This window comes from Anneissia japonica, unplaced genomic scaffold (genome assembly GCF_011630105.1).
Source record: "Anneissia japonica isolate Jap-2015-1 unplaced genomic scaffold, ASM1163010v1 scaffold284975_len822289_cov185, whole genome shotgun sequence".
In the NCBI taxonomy this organism is placed as follows: Eukaryota; Metazoa; Echinodermata; class Crinoidea; order Comatulida; family Comatulidae; genus Anneissia; species Anneissia japonica.
In genome coordinates this window covers 321,176-339,910 of record NW_022699685.1, presented here as the reverse complement: position 1 = coordinate 339,910, position 18,735 = coordinate 321,176, and the positions used below count along the sequence as shown (strand labels likewise).

The window sequence follows — 18,735 nt, the reverse complement described above, 5'->3', positions numbered from 1 at the left end:
TCTGATTAAAACATAGAATTCCACACTTGGCTTTTTCAGCATTTAAGATAACAAGCGATCTAATACTCGACGACTAAATATTCAAAAAATGACTAAGCATCACAGGACTACGTTCCTGTTAGTCATACCGAAGGCTTAACATCATTTTTATATCATGCACTCCTTTCCTCGTACCATAAACTGACAAATCCTAAATTTGACCAAAAAAAAGAAGAAACTAAACTGTCTGACCAATAGCATCTGTTAGCTTACTGACATAAGCAAGTCAAAATTACAAACGGTAATCATAATCGTATTCGGAGGCGATGTTTACAAAGTGCCATTTGGAGGGGCACCGATAGGTCCCAGGTCGTTGCTCTTCATGAAGAACTTCTCCAGCTTGGCCAAAATATGCTTGCCGTACGTATACTTGCGCAGAGTGCTCACGTGTGGACGAATCTTATGCATGAGTAGTTTGCGTTGGTTGGGCTCGGCTACGTCGATCATCTTCTGCACCACGTAGTTGGCGTATTGGTCCTTCATCATAGTATACAGAGCACTGTGGGGACTGAAACAAAATCAGCATGTAATGAGTCAATCATATTCATGTTATTAAATTTTTATTTCAGATAGGAAAACCTTTGAATTAAGGGTAGAGGTAGGAGAATGACCAATAACACTAAGCGTCATTACACTGAATTGCATATGGGCGTAGCCCGTAATTAAAGTAGCAGCAGTCGATAGGTGTTTAACACCTTCAGGCTTGCTTTAATCTACAGCATCAGATAACCTGTAGTGGGAATGCCTGGTGTAACATTTAGGGTTGTAGTTATGGTGGATGAAGCCCTCCACTCACTTTATCCATCCTTAAAATCTACTCTTATTACTTAAGAGTTTACCAATGTTATCATGAACCCACCCTCAAAATGTATATCACCCACCCTTAATTTTCTTCAGCTACAACCCTGAGCATTGTACAAGATATATACGTATTGCCAATTATATCCATGCGTGACCAAAATTTTAATCTATTAAATAAAAAATAACTCATATCATATAAAAGTAGTAGAAGTATGGTAAAATCTTACCCATCATTAAATGTACAAACTTCATCAATAAGCAAGGCCCTTTCTGGTCTTGATGCATGAGTAACACATTTCTCCACCACATTACTATTGAGAAAGAAAAAAATAACTTCAACAAATTGTGCTTCTATTGTAATTTTATTAAAAAACAACAATGTTGTAAATTTATAATGTATTTATAAAAATTCTAATAAAAAATACTAAATACAGCAACATAAATCTTAAAACATAAATTGCATTTGTTGAGTACACTTGACACATGTATTGGTATCAACACATCATGTCTAAATTCAGTTAGATTTTGAGATGCCCAAGTTTCAATAACCATATGAAACTTGCCATCCCAAAAACAGCATCAGTGACCCAAACATGATAATTGACTTCTCCACATTGTAAGCTTTAAAATGATGGGTCATTTACTGGAATCAACTTACTATTGCCAAAGTTATGAGTACAATAGAACCCCTCATTTACGTACGGCACGGGCCCAGAGCCGTCCGTAAATTCGGGTATTCGTAAAATCGGGGTTGACCCAAATTCCTATATATTTGCACTGGTACTACTTACACTGGCATAAACTAGGCCTAGGCTAGGCCTACAGGCTTACGCAGCTAAGTCTGAGCGGGCCTAGGCCTACAGTAGGCAGCTTCTAAGCATTCTGATGCCCTACACAAATTTGTTTTTATCGGACATTTTTACCTTCTTAAATACCTAGATTGTGGATTTTACTCCAACACAACTTCCATAGATACTTGTTTATTATATATATTGATCATTCAATAAAACAATCAAGCACTATGTTGAATTTTAAAGCTGAAAATGATGTTTGAAAGAAGTAAAATTTGTCGCATGCACATGTGTGAAGCCCGTTAGAGGAATTACATAGTACTGTATAGTATGGTGTGTTGTGTTGTATGCATGCTAATAACAGTTACAATTCGAGCGGATTTTTTAAAATTTTAATCTTTCACTTCAATTTTTATGACGTCATCACCTTTATATTACGTTCGTAAAATCGGGAATTCGTTAAATCAGGGTTCGTAAATGAGGGTTTCTACTGTAAAAGTATTATGGCTTCTCTGTAATAAAGTATACAATACTGCCCCATTCTTACGCTAATTACTCATTTTAATAATTAGTTACAGTAAGCTGCTTTTGGAATGGAAAGCCTCACATGAACAATGATAGCTTACAGTGTGGAGCTGTGTTATGTTTCGAAGAACTTAATGCATTAATAGATAAGCGACATCATTTGATCTTACCTTGCGAACTTATGCTGACTTAGGACAAGCACTTTTCCACGTAGCTCATTGACAATTTTGCTTTTATCTTCAGGCCGACCATGCTCCAACACATGCTGCGAAGACAGAATGAATTTAATATAATTTTTAAATTACAACTTGTATAACACGAGATTGAGAACGTAGCCTAACAAAGCCAAACTTCTAATGTGTAACAATGAATAAGCATTTGGAGGTGCATTACCTGGATCACGTAATTTCCATATTGATCCTGAACCAGACGCTCTGTGTTCTGATGAAGCTCCTCAAGGATCGGTAGAGTTTGATCCACTGTACAATGTTCCAGGATTCGTTGGATAACACGACATCCATAAGGATGAGTGGACAGCGAGAACACCTGACTACGGAAGGCATCGATGATGAACTGCAGAGCGGCTGGTTCAACGCACTCGATACACTTCTGAACGACATGATTGCCATTTTGGTCCTTCACACACTTTAACACATGCCCATCAAGCTCACGAACGATCTCCACCTAGATGGTAAAGAGGAGAGTATTATCATATCACTTATGTCATACAAATTTGACTTGCAGGGGAATGGCTTGCTCAAAGACCAGTAGGAGGCATAAAAAGGGCAGCTACAAGGAAAGTTCTCCAAGACGGTTTTTAAAAAGTCGGCTTATTATTTTGTAACCAATTACACATCTTTACAAACATATATGTGGCGAAGACAAAGCCAAACCATTCACTCATCGCAAAAATCGATTTTTAGTTATTATTACAGGGTTGAAATGAAAATGAGAGCTATAAAATGTTAAAAGGTTCATTTAAATCCAACATTTCCTTATGAAGTTACAAGCGTTTAAACATACAGCCTTTAAAGTTTATGATTTTGGGCATTTTTCAGGCAGAAACCATCACCAAATTGTTAAAAATTGTTGTTTTAACATTGAAAATGGGGAAAATAACTGTATGTCATGATGTACAGATATATGAAAGTTAGTTTAGTGCAATAAAATAGATTTTAAAAATTTTGACATTTCAGGATGTTTTGGCCATTATCTCTGAAACACGATTCGCGACGAGTGACTGGTTTGGCTTGTCTTTGCCACATATTGTTAGCAAATCCTGAGCTGTTTTCATCCTATACAGTATTTAGACTTTACCCCATTTCTCACAATACAGACATGAGAATGGCTCATTCCATAAAATTGTCTAATTGTTAGACTTGGGTGATATTATTTTCTTAGAAAGCAAAAACTGGTACATATATTAGTAAGAAACAAAAATTGTAATCTTCTATCAAGCAATATCTAATTCAATATTAAAAGCATTGTTAAATTTACCTGCAATTCTGGAGGAATGGATTCCAAAGCTTTCTGTATGACACGGCACCCATACATTTGCAAAGCCAGAGGCAATACATGACCTCTGATCCGTTGCGCTAACGCTTGCTTTTGTTCGGTGCTGCCAAACTCAAAAAATTTCTGGATAACATAGTTGCCAAACACATCGGTCATGAGGTTGTAAGCAGCACCAAGAATTTCTCCAAACACCATCTGCCGTTCCGGGATGGAAGCACGCTCAAGCTTTTGCTGGATGAAGCGGGAACCATGTTGGTCTTGTGAGAACTCCACAATGTGGCCCGTCAGATCACGCAGCTGCAGATTGGGGAACCGATTGTTTCTGAAATCCTCCAGAAGTCTGCTACGACCTGGCGCACTCTTCTCCATGAAAGTAGAACTACGAAGACTACGAGGTGGAAAGAGGGTGTTAGACCAGCCACTTGTAGATGCGGAACTGCTGCGATGATACTTAGCTTCTGCCCCTGGAGCTGAAATATTTAAAAAAATATGGAACCTTTCATATACAGTATAGTTACTACAAAATTAAATATTTTAATAACATAATTCTAGCAAACTTCATGTACATTGTAAAATGTACCGTTAGTTAACCCTTACATTTTTGACTACCAAGGAAACTTTCATCACCAGTAGGTCTAAATCTACTTTTATGGAAACACTGTCAGATGAAGCTGTGAATTCACAGACAAATTAACCAAATTAAATCAAGGCTGGAAAAACACTCGCAAAATCACCACTAGAAGTTTAAACTGTAAGTAAGAGACTTGGATAGTAAGATGAATAACCAATGTATGATGTATAACAAGGTACTGCAGTGGACACTTGCTCACTACTCAAAACTTATTATAGTTATATTCAATACAGGTATCTCTCTAATTAAAGACCTCCAATTTAAGACCACTTTTCTGTGATTCCCAAATTAACAAGTCTTTCAGATATGATCATTGCCAATTTATGACACCTGCTAGACCAGAGGTGCACGAAAGTGCAAAGTTCAACACCATTACAGAAAAATAATTTATCACTCTTATTATAGTTATATTCAATACAGGTATCTCTCTAATTAAAGACCTCCAATTTAAGACCACTTTTCTGTGATTCCCAAATTAACAAGTCTTTCTTACTCTTATTAGAGACCAAAGCTGCTAAAGCCTGTGGAAACCCTGGTCCCAAAAATAATCTTTAATTGGAGGGAGACCTTATTTTTTAAATAGTACATGAAGTCATGTTTAAAGAGCATTCAAATGAAACACTAAGTATTATGTACTAAAAAATCCACTACTCCTCTCTTCACATTCAAGGCCAGTTACTCTCCACTACATGCAATCCATAGACTTTATATTTCATTTTACAACTTACCAAGACTTATTCCACATAGTGACGTCTGGGATGGTGGAGGGGTTAAGCTACCAGTGTTTGTTGGCGAGATACCAAACGGCCCTAGAGCAGTAGGAGAGCTGCCATAAAATCCCGAAAAGCCTGGACGCTTATCGCTGCCAAGAGAGTCACGACGATCGCCTAATGACGTTGAACCAGCAATCCCTATGGAACCAACGGTGGAACCCAGTGATCCAATACTGCCATTGCTGAACATGGAGCTGTTCTGGGTGAACGATCCAACTGGGTTAGTGGTCTGCGTAGGTGTACCGGCAGGCATTGGGTTATTTGTGTACAGCGATATCGGTGCCTGCTGTTGCTGCTGCTGTTGTTGAGCATTTAGTAGACGAAATGGACCGTTGGTGTTGGCCATCCCATTGGCAGTTTGCACTGTGAACACAAAGAAACATTCTTAAACACATAACTAGACATAATCGACATGCAGTCAGTTATAATGTGCAACTTGCGCAAAGTTACTTGTATTATGTTAATTAATTGGAAACTAATTAGCCTCATGCAAAGGGCTACAAATAGCAAGAAACACAACATGTTAGTAATATAGTGCAGTGGCGGATTCAAATTTTGAGTCTAAGAGTGCCATTTCCAGCCTCTTGAGGTGCTATAATCATAAATTGTCTTCCCTCAGCCCCAAACATGGTGGGGCTGAGGTAGTATAGACCCTCCATCTGTGAAAGTCCCTCTCTGGGCCCCCTCTATTGCAAATTCCTGGATTCGCCACTGTAGTATACTAAACATCAAAGCATTTCGAACTGGTCATAGATCTAACATCTATGGAACACACAGAAACAGATTTACACAAAGGTAATGTGTTCCATATTTTTTCTTTTATATTATTTATCATATTAAATATTATACAAATTGGAGATTAAAAATTAAATAAAATGAGCTATACATAATGTTAAATATAAATATCAAGAAGATTGTGATATGAAGCATATGACGACGTACCTGGACGAGGATTTCCCATGATCAGGGCTCCTGTCTGATCATAATACACAGGTGCAATTACTTGGTAACCAGCTGAGAAGAAATGAACAAAATAACAAAATACATTAGAAATTCTCATGGTACTATAACATAGGAGAGTAAATATAAGTAACACCACACAAGTACTCAATATAAACAAATGATGGAGTAGCATTGAATGGCAAATACAAACACTTTCCAAACTTACCTGGAGTGGCTAATGCTTGCGCTTGTAAAGCCTGTGCCTGGGCTTGCACGGCTTGGGCCTGAGCTTGGGCCTGTGCTTGAGCAGAGGTGGCTGGGTTATTTTGGTCTTGCTGTCCTGGCTGCTGTGGTTGACCCTGTTGTTGCTGCTGCTGGCTCTGTGGTGTCAAAGGTCTTCCATTCTGCTGGTTTCTTACCATCTGCTGCTGTTGCATACCTTGTTGCTGTTGTTGCTGAGGTATGATGACGCCAGGGTAGACGGCACTCCACGGGGCTACGCCATACGCGTACTGGGGCTGAACAACTGTAGGCTGACCTGCAGTCACCATACAAATTCATTTTAGAAAAAAGCACTATATTGATAAACCTTAAATGAAAGCCTTCAAATATAATGTGCTGCCACATATGATCAAAGAAGATATTCTTACAGTCAAACCTACATTTATTGAAAATAATTTACAGTTCGTCGGTAGTTTGAGCTTTGTATACAAACAGGACTTTTACTGCAGACATGCCAACATTTTAAGTACGAACAAATTTTAAAGTTTTGGGGTAACAAGTACAGTGTGAAAACTTGTTACCACAAAACATCTTTAAATAAAAAATTTAAGTGAACCACAATGATAAACATACTTTTGGATATCTGTGCCACTAAAGTTCAAGAACGAAATATATGAAAAAGTACACAAAGATATAGAAAACCAATGTAAAAAATAATCTAAAAAGCATTTGGTGTATTTTTTTTACTAAATGTGTTGAGTTTGAAAGAGTGGATAAACTTAGCTGATAGCCGAGTGGTTGGCATGTCTGCTTGCTGGCACTAAGATTGAGATGATGATACCATATATGGCATGCACATGCTAATTTTTTTCCAATAAGGAGCAGTAAATTGATTTTTCTTTTAACTGACATTCCAAAACATGTGTTTAAAGAAAAAGAAAAAGAAAAATCATCTTAAAATTCAAAGTTTATAAAAGTGAAATGATTATCCCATAAAGTTGCCTTTTAAATACATTGGCCGACATTCTCAACTGTTGTCCAAATTGTAATATATAATAAATATCTGTATTGAATATATAAAATTTGTAAATTTTCAAAGATAGTATTACTTGTGTCTTCCTTTTTTTAACTGGCACGCTTTTAGGATAATCATAAAAATAAAATTGAAAGAAGATAATCTAACCTGCGATTGTTGCTGTGAGGCCTAATGCATAAGGATCTTGGGCAGTGGGTGCAGCACCAGTAATTATATACGGGTTCGTAGGAGCAAAGGCAGTGGGAGCAAGGCCTATGAAAATGACAAGCAGTAGATGTTGTAAAAAACAAGCTAAATGACAAACAAATACAACAGAAATAATAATAAAATGCTTCAAACTAAACTGCTCCTATTATCGTTTTACAACAACAATCCTCCAACATCGGTCAAAGTTTGAAATCATTAATGTTTTTCACTTTGACGTTACACTAGTTTACACAAATTACATAATGGAATGCTAGTATTTATTTGCAATATGTAACAGAAATCATTTGATAGTATTATGAAGGCATGCAACATTTGGGTAAAGATTTCTGTTCCCATATATATTGTTCCCTTAGAATGCATTATGTACTAATATAGGCATATCTAGTATTATATATATATACACCAGCTGTAAGTTTAGAACCATGAAATCAACCTGCAAATATTAATTATCATTCTGAAAAGAGTTACATAGAAGAGTCAACTAAAGGAAATTGGGAATGGACCATTCTGCTAATTCTCACCCATTAGATTTTGTCGCGAAAGACAACAAAATGAGAGCATATGCAAAACATGCGGGACGACACGTATGTTTATGAGCAGAGCATGTATACTCCTGGAACTGTTGTGACTGTTCAGATTGATTGACACTTCTATTCATTCGTTTCAAAGCAATCTGACCAACCTAATTATACCAGTTAACTGTAAATTTAACCAACATACTAACGGCATAATTGCAAATTGAAAGGTAGCTTGACAAGACGTACTTATGTAACTATATGTGTGGGTGTATATATTTGTGTGCAAGTCTGTTAGATGAATAATAGGACATTGAGATGTGGACAGGTGAGCTTTATTAGAAAATGATGACAATGCGATGTGGCAACATCCTTTGTTCACACATTACATGGCAAAAATTAAAGTGATCTTAACAAGAATTTGTTAAAATAATAAATCGTTTTCATTTAATATTTAATCATTATTACATTTAATATCAATATTACTATTTATCACAATTATTTTATTAGCTAAATAGAGAGCATTTTCAATCAGGTAAATATGATTTCAAAACAGTAAATAAAAAAAAATTAATAATGTCAGTTCTTACCTAGTTGCTGTTGTTGGGCCGCAGCTAATGCGTATTGCTGTTGTTGCTGAGATGTTAGTTGTTGAATAGCAATAGCCTGAGGGGTAGCTTGGCGTTGCTGCATCATCTACAACCACACAAAAGACAGCATTGTCATCCTCAGTTACTAATTGCCAAATATTTATGTAATCTTATATAGAAAAACTAATGCTGACTGTGAAGTCAGCAATAATTATTGTTTTTGAACTTCCAGAATAAAATATGATTAATTGATAAGTAATTAAAATGCTATATATATTCAATCAGAGAAGATAACTTGGTGTGAATGTTGACTATTAGTTCCCTTTCCTAGAGTGCCTACATATGAGGCATGCCATCCCTAATCCTGCATCAGTGACCAAAAAATCAAAATTGACCTTTTAATATATTCTTATTCTCCACATTGTAAGCTTTAATATGATGGGTCATTTACAGGAACATTCATTTCATTCATTCATGTGTAATAATATAGCTTTTGAGGTAAAACCATTGGTTGATTGCCTTGAAGTTTCAGTGAAATTGCTCCGACTATTACCAGGAGAATGAGAAAAGATGACTTCTTTTGGCCTAAAACAAATATTATTTTCATTTTGGTGCATACAGTCCACTATAATGTGAAACATCTAACTTAAAAGTAAGAACCAAGTACAAAAAGAATGTGAATAACCTGTGTATGATTGTATTCCATGTAGCTGGGACTGTCCATACTAGGGACCATCTGAGCGCTGTAGTCAAACTGTAACGGATCCACAGACACATGCTGTGTGTCAATCTGCAGGGGGTTCTGCTGGGCTTGTTCCATGTAGTTTTCTTGGTTTGTCTTCTGATGTTGTAGCACATGGCGGTGAAGGTCAATCTGCTGCTGTACTGCGACCTTACCGACCTCCTCAACAGGTACTTGATTCACACCTGGGAGAATTGTCCTATCAATGAAAAATAAATCGGTTATTAAAGGCAAAGCACACAACACAACTTTCTGAAATACCAGATAATGAAAAGGATGACACTTTACACTAAATGTAATGTACAATAGCTTTCATAAATAAGGTTGGACTTCTTCAGCAAGTCAGAGAGCTGCTCCACGGCCAGGGTTTGGTTCGTAGAGCCAACTCTTCTCACGTAAGGACTTAAAAATGGAGGTTCAGCGTACACATCTGGCTTGTCTGCACTTTAAAGAACTTATTGCATCATTTGGAATAATTGGATGCTATGATTCAGTTCAGCCCGTTGTTATGGAATGATATAAGTATGAAGCTTACTACTACTACAGCATAAGCGCCTCTTTACGGCGGTTAGGTACCCACAGACCAGCCCATACGCAATTCAGTACAACAACGTTGCAAGCTATGGGCTTTTCTCTTACCTTTAATGTTCTCTAAGCTGCGAGCTAGGGAGCGGCTCTGTTCAATGTTGTCACCACACTCACATTATTCTTAAGTGTTTACATGTCATTATTAATCTGTTTTTTTCTTTTTTTTCTTTCTAATTATTCAGAGTTTGGTAAACAATGTAGTCACTCACAATGGGCTATAAACATATTAAAATTTCCTTGATTGAAATTAAATTTAAGATATTGAATCATGTGGCTTGCATTAATTTCTTAGCAGCTTCTATTTTTCATACTTTCTGATTTTGTTGTGTATATTTTTCAATGAATGTTGGATGCATTGCTTACTCTTGTTGTGGCTGGGTAGTAGTCTGTGGATTCTCGTTCTGGTTGTCAGCGGGATTAGGCTCTTTGCTTTCATCAAAAGGTGAGGGAGTTTTGCTACCTTTAGCATTAGCTTGCTCAATGGTCTCACTTTGGGTTGGTTCCGTGGTCTGATTCGATACCGGCTACATAGAAAAATAAAACAAAAATTGTTTACAAAATCAGGATTTAAAAAAAATATTCATATTGAAGTGACACAAATATAATTAGTTGTTCACCCTACCATGTTATATATACATACATACATATTTATATAATGCTTAAGCACAGAACCTTGAAGAACTGATTTGACACAAAAAGCATATTTGACAAAAAAACTTAGCCACGGTTAATGAGCTTTTTGAACATTTAAAAACTCGGGGAAAAGGGTGGAAAAAAGGATGGTTATGTCCCTTTCTCCCCCAGTTTTTAAATATTAAAAAATCTGTATCTCACTTCTGGGAGATCAAGTTAAATAACCACATCTAATTCTTAACTTGCTGCACACAATGATAGACATCGGCACTGGCTTCCTTGGGACAGTTGATAATAAAGAAGTAAAATTGTGCAAGCACTATCAATTTTCGGTAGATGGTTTATTTTCCGTGAGATTCTTGCTTGCTTGCGGAAAGCCGTTCTGCTTCCCGCGAGACTCACAGGACATGCGGGAGATTTAGGACTCCTGGCTTAAAATGATCAAAGAAGCAGCTAGAAATTTCATGAATTTCAGTGTAAAAAAAATAAATTATCCATACAACCTTTTTTAACTTTGAATAGGCCTACAACTATTATATGGAAACAATTTTTAACAGTAACTACTTACAAATCTAGCAGCTGTTTTCAATCTTGGCATCTTAGCATCCATATCCTTGCCTAAGGTAGCCGGTGAGCTGCCAAGCACATACTCAGCCATACTCACTCCAAGCCCACTCGTTTCTGAGCGTGGGGAAAGAACAGCATTCTCTTGGCCCTGGAAAGACCCCGGGGACAGACCTCTGCGTTGCACCATTATAGGCTGGGATACAGAGTGATCTAAAAAAAAAAAAACAAATATTAAAAAAAAAAAAAACTACATTAGTAGGCTAACCCCTATTAAGGGGGATACCTTAGGAGCCAAGAAAGTGTCTCATTAATAGGGGTTCTACTATATAAAGTTTTAAAAATTGGAGAAACAAATGATATATCATCTAATATTCTGAATCAATTTTATTAAAAATTGATGGTGCTAAAAATATATATTTTTTCAAGATTTGTGGAAATAAACTTAAAATGTACAACTCACCTGTGCCAGTTTGCTGAGGCATTGAGACACCTCCCCAACTGGCAGCCTGCCACTGGTTTCCACCTAAGAACAGACTGTCCTCTGGCTTCTGCTCATCTCCCTGATCCCAGAACTTCTTTCCACCAAACTGAAAGATAAACAATTATTCCTTCAGTAACAGGTTGCAAACATATCAAAAATAGTGCGACAGCCATGTTAGTTTTATTTTATAACAATGCAGTCGTAATCATTACAAGAGCCTGGAGCGGATGGTTGAGAGGGATTGTTTATATTTCTTATGCTGAAGACCCAGGTTCAAGCCCGGCCAGCATCAGGTTTTAATCAGTCTGATTGCTTAGCTCTTCGATTAACCCTAACATTGGGAATTAGACGGGTTAAGGACAATGCATTTGTATGTGTCTGTTAATTGTTTGTAGTTAAGCCAGGTGGCGCTGCGCTGTGGCTGGTCTCCAGCTCAAGTTTCTGATTTCTGATTAGAATGACGACAAATAAAGAATTATTACTATTATTATTATAATTTCTCTAAATCGGACTTAAGGGGAATATCTTTTATGTTATTTTCCCCTTAATGTCATGTTATTTTCCCCTTAACATCAATTGTTCTCCAATTTCTATGTTCCCCATAAGGTAGGTTTTAGTAACATTATTATTATTATTATTATTATTATTATTTTAATTTATTATTATTATTATTATTATTATTATTATTATTATTATTATTATTATTATTATTATTATTATTATAAGGAACTGCTTTCTAAAAGGATGCAGGCTTAAGATTGTTAAAATTTAACTATTCAACAAGAAATTAAAAAAAAACATTATTTGAATAGTAGTATAGACATAATTTGATGATAAATAATTATACTGCATAAAACAAGTTGAACATTAATTCCAAGATTCAGCCCCACTAACTAGTTGACACACAATTATTGTTTAATCAATTAAACATTTAATATTGGTTGTTAGTGACTAGGCAACCAGTTGAACTGATTCAGGACTGCACATCATTGAGTCAGCAACTCAAATTAGTGCAGCATAATGTAATGGCCTACCTCTTCATTATTCCTCAATCTCTGATCGCCTTCTAAGTGCAACGCATGAAATTGGTTCGTCATTCTAGCAATGCCGGCTGCCCTGGTCTGCAAATAAACCAGAAAATTATATTCAAACAAAAACATAATAATATTCATTAAAATTTATGTTGAATGTCAACATCATCATCACTCCTTTGTGAATTATACACTGAAGACTAACACTTAATATCAGGGTCAACAATTTCTGAATATTATATATTATTATTATTATTATTAACCATCATCATTTCTTAGTTGCCATCAAACCATAATTACTACTAAATTCTAATATTATTTTGTAAATTCCTATGTTGATGTTTTACATTAATCATATGGATTGGCTACTGTATTTTTAATGATGAAACCAAAGTTCACAAACATTCATAATTGTTCAACAAGGTATACTTTTTGTGAACATAGCAAGCCTTACTAATCTATTATAAGACAGCGAAAAGTAGCACTTATAGGATAATTTTAGATAGTTAATAATACAGTTAGCTTTCATTTAAATATTCTTCATCAGGTGAATGATCAGTGGTATCAGTCTGAAACAAAAGGTAACTATTTAAAAAAAATGGTGCTATACAATGTAATTAACAGCAAAGCAAGCACCAGGGAGGGGTTGCTAAGGACAATAAAATATGTGAGTCATTCATTCTTTGTAGAAAGTGATAGTCATTCTTTAGGCTTAAGTCAACAAGCCTATTAATTTTCTGCTAACAAATTTCCTTATGTTTTTAACTACTGCAGCTCTTAATAAGACTATATTTAATGTGCCAAATTTTACTACAGTTAAACTTGCCTAAGTCGAATAATTTCTAAGTTGATCTAATTTTACATGCCAAATTGTTGTGTTTTCCATTAATTAACAATTTTGTAAGTCAAATTTTACCTAAGTCGAAAAATATTTATATGGCATTTTGGATTCGACTTAGGCAAGTTCAACTGTAATAATAATATCCACCATAACAACAACCTATTTACTGTACAAAATATATTTTAATTCAATAAGATGTACATTTTACTAAACAATGCTGTTGGTTCAATCGTGGGTTATTCCAAATGCTAGCCTACGTTAATGCTTTGTAGCTGTTTTTGCATTACTAATTAGGCATTATACTGTATGAATATATATTTTGTAAATATATATATTTTTTAAATATTATTGAGTATTTTGATGAATCCAATGGAAAAGAATATTTTAAAAAATAAAATAAATAAACAGATGACAATGGAGTACAATGTATAAAATATACACACATCAATAAAAGCACATTTATGAGGCTAAGCAATCTGCCTGTAAGTTTTTAGTACACTGCTGTTTATTATGTGACTATTTTGGCCTTACTTGATTATTGCAATTAACTATACAGTATAAAACTATATAGCTATAGATTAACATATTTTGGGTCAGTATACAACTGAAAAAAATACTTTTTTGAAAGGTGTATATATGTTTTCCTTTTTGTTAAAAGTTTAAAATGGCATAATCATTTCCTTAATCAGTCCACTTGAAGACAAACCTGTCACATGTGATATCCTTGTCTTTATAAATAACAAGTGTTCTTATCAAGTCCACACATATTTTGGGAGGTAGGCTATGCCCACAAAATTATATTTTGGATGAAAACAGATAAAATCGCTTAATTCAACTTTTTTAAACACATGCACCATTACAATTCTTGATGGCGCTTTAACATTATATGCACACTGATTTTTCGGTTGCACTAGCTTGTTGTATTGCAATCACTTTTGATGCACAGAGATGATAGTTGGGTGTGTCTGGATTATACTAATGTGCAGCCTCATAACCAGATACTGAGGCTTAGGTACTGTAGTTAGTAACAATGGCATTGAATGAATATCCTTGAAAACTTTAGATTTTCCACAGCAGTTCGAATTCAAGGTCGATTTTATTATGGTGGGATCATCACTAGCCTGCCATTTTAGGTCTGTGCAGTCAAGCTCCATTCAATATGAATAAACATATGGCGAGGCTTTTTTTTACACCTTGTTTAGCGAACCCCCCGCCTGCCAATGATGATGATTTTGAATAAAAATAACATTTTATTTTTGGCCATTTAGCGCAACTGTCGTCTTTCTTTTTTTAAATGTCCACTGCTGCTTTGAAATCTCCAAAAATAAGATGAATATTTATTCCTAATTATATAAATTTAAAACATTTTAACCATCCAATTACTACACTGTTTACATTCACCAATAAAATTTTAGTTTTGTTTTCTCCTCCATCTGGATGTTTTTGACAAACTATTAGCTAAATAAGAAAACAAAATTTTATTTTTTTCCACCCTAAGTAATAAGTTCGCGAAACAAGGTACCTGTATAAAAAAAGTATCGCCTAATGATAATAAAAATAAAGGTTGACTATAAATAACATAAATAAATAAATGAGTTCTCACTATGCTTGAAACTAACAGAATACAGGAAAAGACCAAATAAAATGAGAAGGGCAAGTGGTGACTGCCCATTACCATGAAAATACTTGTTGTGTTTGCTTTGAAATACATGTAAAGATTAATAAAAAATTTCGGAAGTATGTCAAACCACTATTTCTGTGATAGTTGCATTTGATTTACACATAAATTTGTTTGAACTTAATAATAAGATAAACAGGGATGTAAAATTATTCTCTACTTACTAAATAATGGAAGATGCTATACTTAGTTGTTGGGAAGTATCATTTAAATTATATTATTATATTATTATTATTTATATTATATTCAAATCAAAAACTAATTCATGAATAGTTCGGTAAAACACTTACGAATACCACCCTAGGTACTGTAGTTTTAGGCCTCACCTATCCCTTGGGTGTGAAAGCCTAGCCTACAGTACAGTAGGGCCTAGCTTTGGCCGGCTTGTTGCAGAGTGAGCATGGGTTTTGCATGGGATAGGCCTAGGTCATTAAAAAATTCATTTTATATAATCAAATATCAATCTACACAAAGACAAGATACTGCAAGTAAACAATTGTATGCCTAGGTTAAATATTATGGGCTATTTTGGCCTTTGTCAACCTCGGAAAACTCGATTTTTAGGTAAACTGATCATGGTCTTTGTTCTGAAAAGATTGATATTAATATTATATGATGAAATATGAGTCATTCATGAGTTGACTTGCCTGCTCAATAATGCTGTCGTCTCTATCAGTAGGCCATCGTTGTTTACCATACTGTCCAGGATCAATTGTGTCACTAGGCTGGCGTTGATAAAAATAACCGATAGTGGCATCGTCTCTAGACCCCTGTTGAAGGGCTGGATGCTGTGATCGAGGGGCTTTTTGTACACCACCGGGGCCTCCCTGCTGTCCAATGCGAGAATCGTCCCAAGCTACCTCAGTCATGATTTACAAACTAACTTTACAACTATTTACAAATATCATTCCACGACCTGTAAGCAAACGAACACACTGAATGTAAAATTAAGCCATTAATATGACTTGTAAAATAACGTAAGTAATTCCTGATTTCTATTCTAACGATACCATTTAGGCATTATTTGGGCAGTGGTAAACAATGCAAAAATACAGTGTGATCATTCATTCCAAAAATACGCATTGAAACACCAAAACTTCATTCTGATTAAGCATCAGGTCTACTTCTAAATTGAATACAAATATTATTCTTGCAATTCAATCACAAAAATATTTAAAAAAAGTTCAACTTACGGGGATGAAACTGGATTATTTACAACAGTTTACGATTCCATCAGCTCGAACATCCCGACATTTTGAAATGAGGAATTGTGGGGGATGCAGCATGTGCGTTCAAGGGTGACGTCATTTCGATGCCTGCAGTTTATTGTTCTTTGCTTGTTGAACACGTATATACATCATGGGTATACCAACATACTGTTGTGACTCGATATAATCAATCTTATTTTTATACCTCCTTGATATATGTATTGTCCTTTTCATGCAAACTACCAAAATTATCATAAAAATATTTGTTTAATTAACTTGCCTATTTCGACGTAACAAAACTTATGAACTTGAACTTGAACATAGAATTAGTGTATTTAGAAAATGTTTATTCAAAATGTCACAGCGAAAATTATAGAAACACTTTCAGGAGGCAAGAAGTGTTTTATTATTTTTAATATAAGTTAACTATCCAGTTTAAAAATCAGTAAATTCAATAATTCCTATGCTCAAGTTAATTATTTTTATGTTACTGCAAAATGAGCAAGGTTAATTAAAAAAAAACCGATTTGTTGTAATTTCAAAAGGAGGCCTACATCTTTAATGTGTTATTCGAATAAACGCCTCAACGTTTATTGTTGAGAATGGTTTTTGAGGTGGCGTTCATTCGAGGGAGGCGTTTATGTTTTTTAATGTAAAATGTATAGACCTACCTATATATATAGGCCTGTCTTTACTCAAATAATCTCCTTAATTTCACTGTAAATGTGGAACTACAACACAACCGGGTAATTACTGGTCATTTTGGGGGGTGGGGGTGGGGATGGCGTTTATTAGAGGAGAAAAAGAAATGTCCGGGAAAGGTATTTGAGCATATTCGAGTGAGGCGTTTATTATTCCAAATGAGGCTCTAGAGAGGAGAATTCATTTGAGGGGCGTTTATTCAAAGGGGAGGGGGAGGGGTGTATTCTGATATATATGGTATTTAAATCAAGCTCACATACACAATATAAAGGAAAAGCTTAATACAGTATAAACAAATGTATACAAAATAATTTATATGAACAGTATTATATTATTTTACACTAAACAAAAAACACAAGAAAACGTATAAGGCACATTTATAATTATTAGCATTACATTAAGGCATACGAAATAAGTTTTTTTGAAAATGCTTAAATTATTTGTACACTTTGAATTTAGTTTGTTCAATTCAATAGCTCCGAGGTATGAAATACTCTTTTATAATTAGTTCTTGGTTTATGAATATATAGATTACTTTAATTTACCTTCCTTATGAAAATCATAATTATTATTAGTTAAAGAGAACAATTAGTTAGATATGATGGGGGCCATATTGTTTAAAATTGTGTATAGGCCTACTAGAATGTTGCAATCAATAACTCGTTTATTTGAAAGTGGACACCAATTTAGTTTAGCCGAAAGGTCCACTGATTAATCTCAGATAAGAAAGTATAACACATACTCCAAAGTATTGAAATACACGCTATCGTGTTGCTTGGCAATGGGTCCAAAAAAAAAAAAAAAAAAAAAAAAAAATGGAGAAAAAATGAGTGCCATTTCCGGTCATCTAGACTTGCCATAATCATAAATTTTCTAACCTGTGTGTACACAGACCCACAACCCCGAAAGTCCCTCCATGCCCCCCCCCCACCATATTTCAAATTTCTGGATCCGCCACTGCCAATTAGGCCTATCATAAATTCTGACTTGTCTAAGCTAAGTTTTTTAATCTGTAACCAAAGAGAGGAATTCCCACCCAATCCACACACATTCACCCAAGAGTGAGTTATTTACACCAGTAACGATGTCAGGTGAAGGTCCAAGTTTCTCGACGGGAATCCACACCACCTCAGCCCCGTTCAGTCTACTACTTTCCGGCTAAATCGTTCCCCCAAATTCGTCAAATATCGCGTAACTCACTCCCAGTGAGCTTTAGATCTAAAAGCTAATTGTATAACGGTTAGAAAAACGTATTATTTTATGTTTTAATTCTAATTTCGTCGGAATTGATCACAGCTCCCTAAAATGTGCAATTTTTAGAGGAAATTGGCCTACCTCAACAAGAAATGCTCTTATGTTATATATGGCCACACTCTTTTTTTAAAACTGAATATAAGCATTTTCCTTATGGCTTTATTTATTACAAACATATTCTTTCAACATCATTACACATTGAGGCCCTTCTTTTAGGTAAAACGATCTATCTTAAATTTTCTTTCTTGAGTTTGGGACTATGTGTTTTAACTTAGAAGGCAAAGGAGAGCAAGCACAAGCTTTAACATTAAAAAATGCGCGCGTAGCGCGCGAAAAAATTTGTTTTTTTAAATTCTAATTTCGTCAGAATTGATAAAAACTCCCTAAAATGTGCAATTTTTGGAGGAAATTTGCCTACTTCAA

At 35.0% G+C, this 18,735-nt stretch overlaps 1 protein-coding gene across 1 annotated transcript; it reads right to left on the bottom strand.

Annotated features, from left to right (window-relative positions):
• Positions 1-301: 301 nt before the first annotated feature.
• Positions 302-16,475, bottom strand: LOC117103054 (pumilio homolog 1-like). The gene is made up of 17 exons (XM_033243523.1): positions 16,342-16,475; positions 15,796-16,064; positions 12,633-12,719; positions 11,578-11,704; positions 11,119-11,327; positions 10,281-10,441; positions 9,273-9,528; positions 8,588-8,693; positions 7,423-7,527; positions 6,244-6,555; positions 6,018-6,089; positions 5,031-5,438; positions 3,654-4,141; positions 2,550-2,840; positions 2,327-2,421; positions 1,068-1,151; positions 302-547 (listed from the first exon to the last, which is right to left on the bottom strand). The coding sequence occupies exons 2-17, from the start codon at positions 16,015-16,017 to the stop codon at positions 310-312; spliced, it is 3,261 nt and encodes a 1,086-aa protein (XP_033099414.1). The 5' UTR covers positions 16,018-16,064; positions 16,342-16,475; the 3' UTR covers positions 302-309.
• Between the last annotated feature and the right edge of the window lie 2,260 nt (positions 16,476-18,735).

What these genes read in the sequence shown, in the direction of transcription:
- LOC117103054 (XM_033243523.1), bottom strand. Translation starts at nt 16,017, where the DNA reads ATGACTGAGGTAGCTTGGGACGATTCTCGCATTGGACAGCAGGGAGGC. An exon ending in GATTGAGGAATAATGAAGAG is followed by an intron (nt 11,705 to 12,632) that starts GTAGGCCATTAC and finishes TTTATCTTTCAG; the next exon opens with TTTGGTGGAAAGAAGTTCTG. An exon ending in CATGGGAAATCCTCGTCCAG is followed by an intron (nt 5,439 to 6,017) that starts GTACGTCGTCAT and finishes TTGTGTTCACAG; the next exon opens with TGCAAACTGCCAATGGGATG.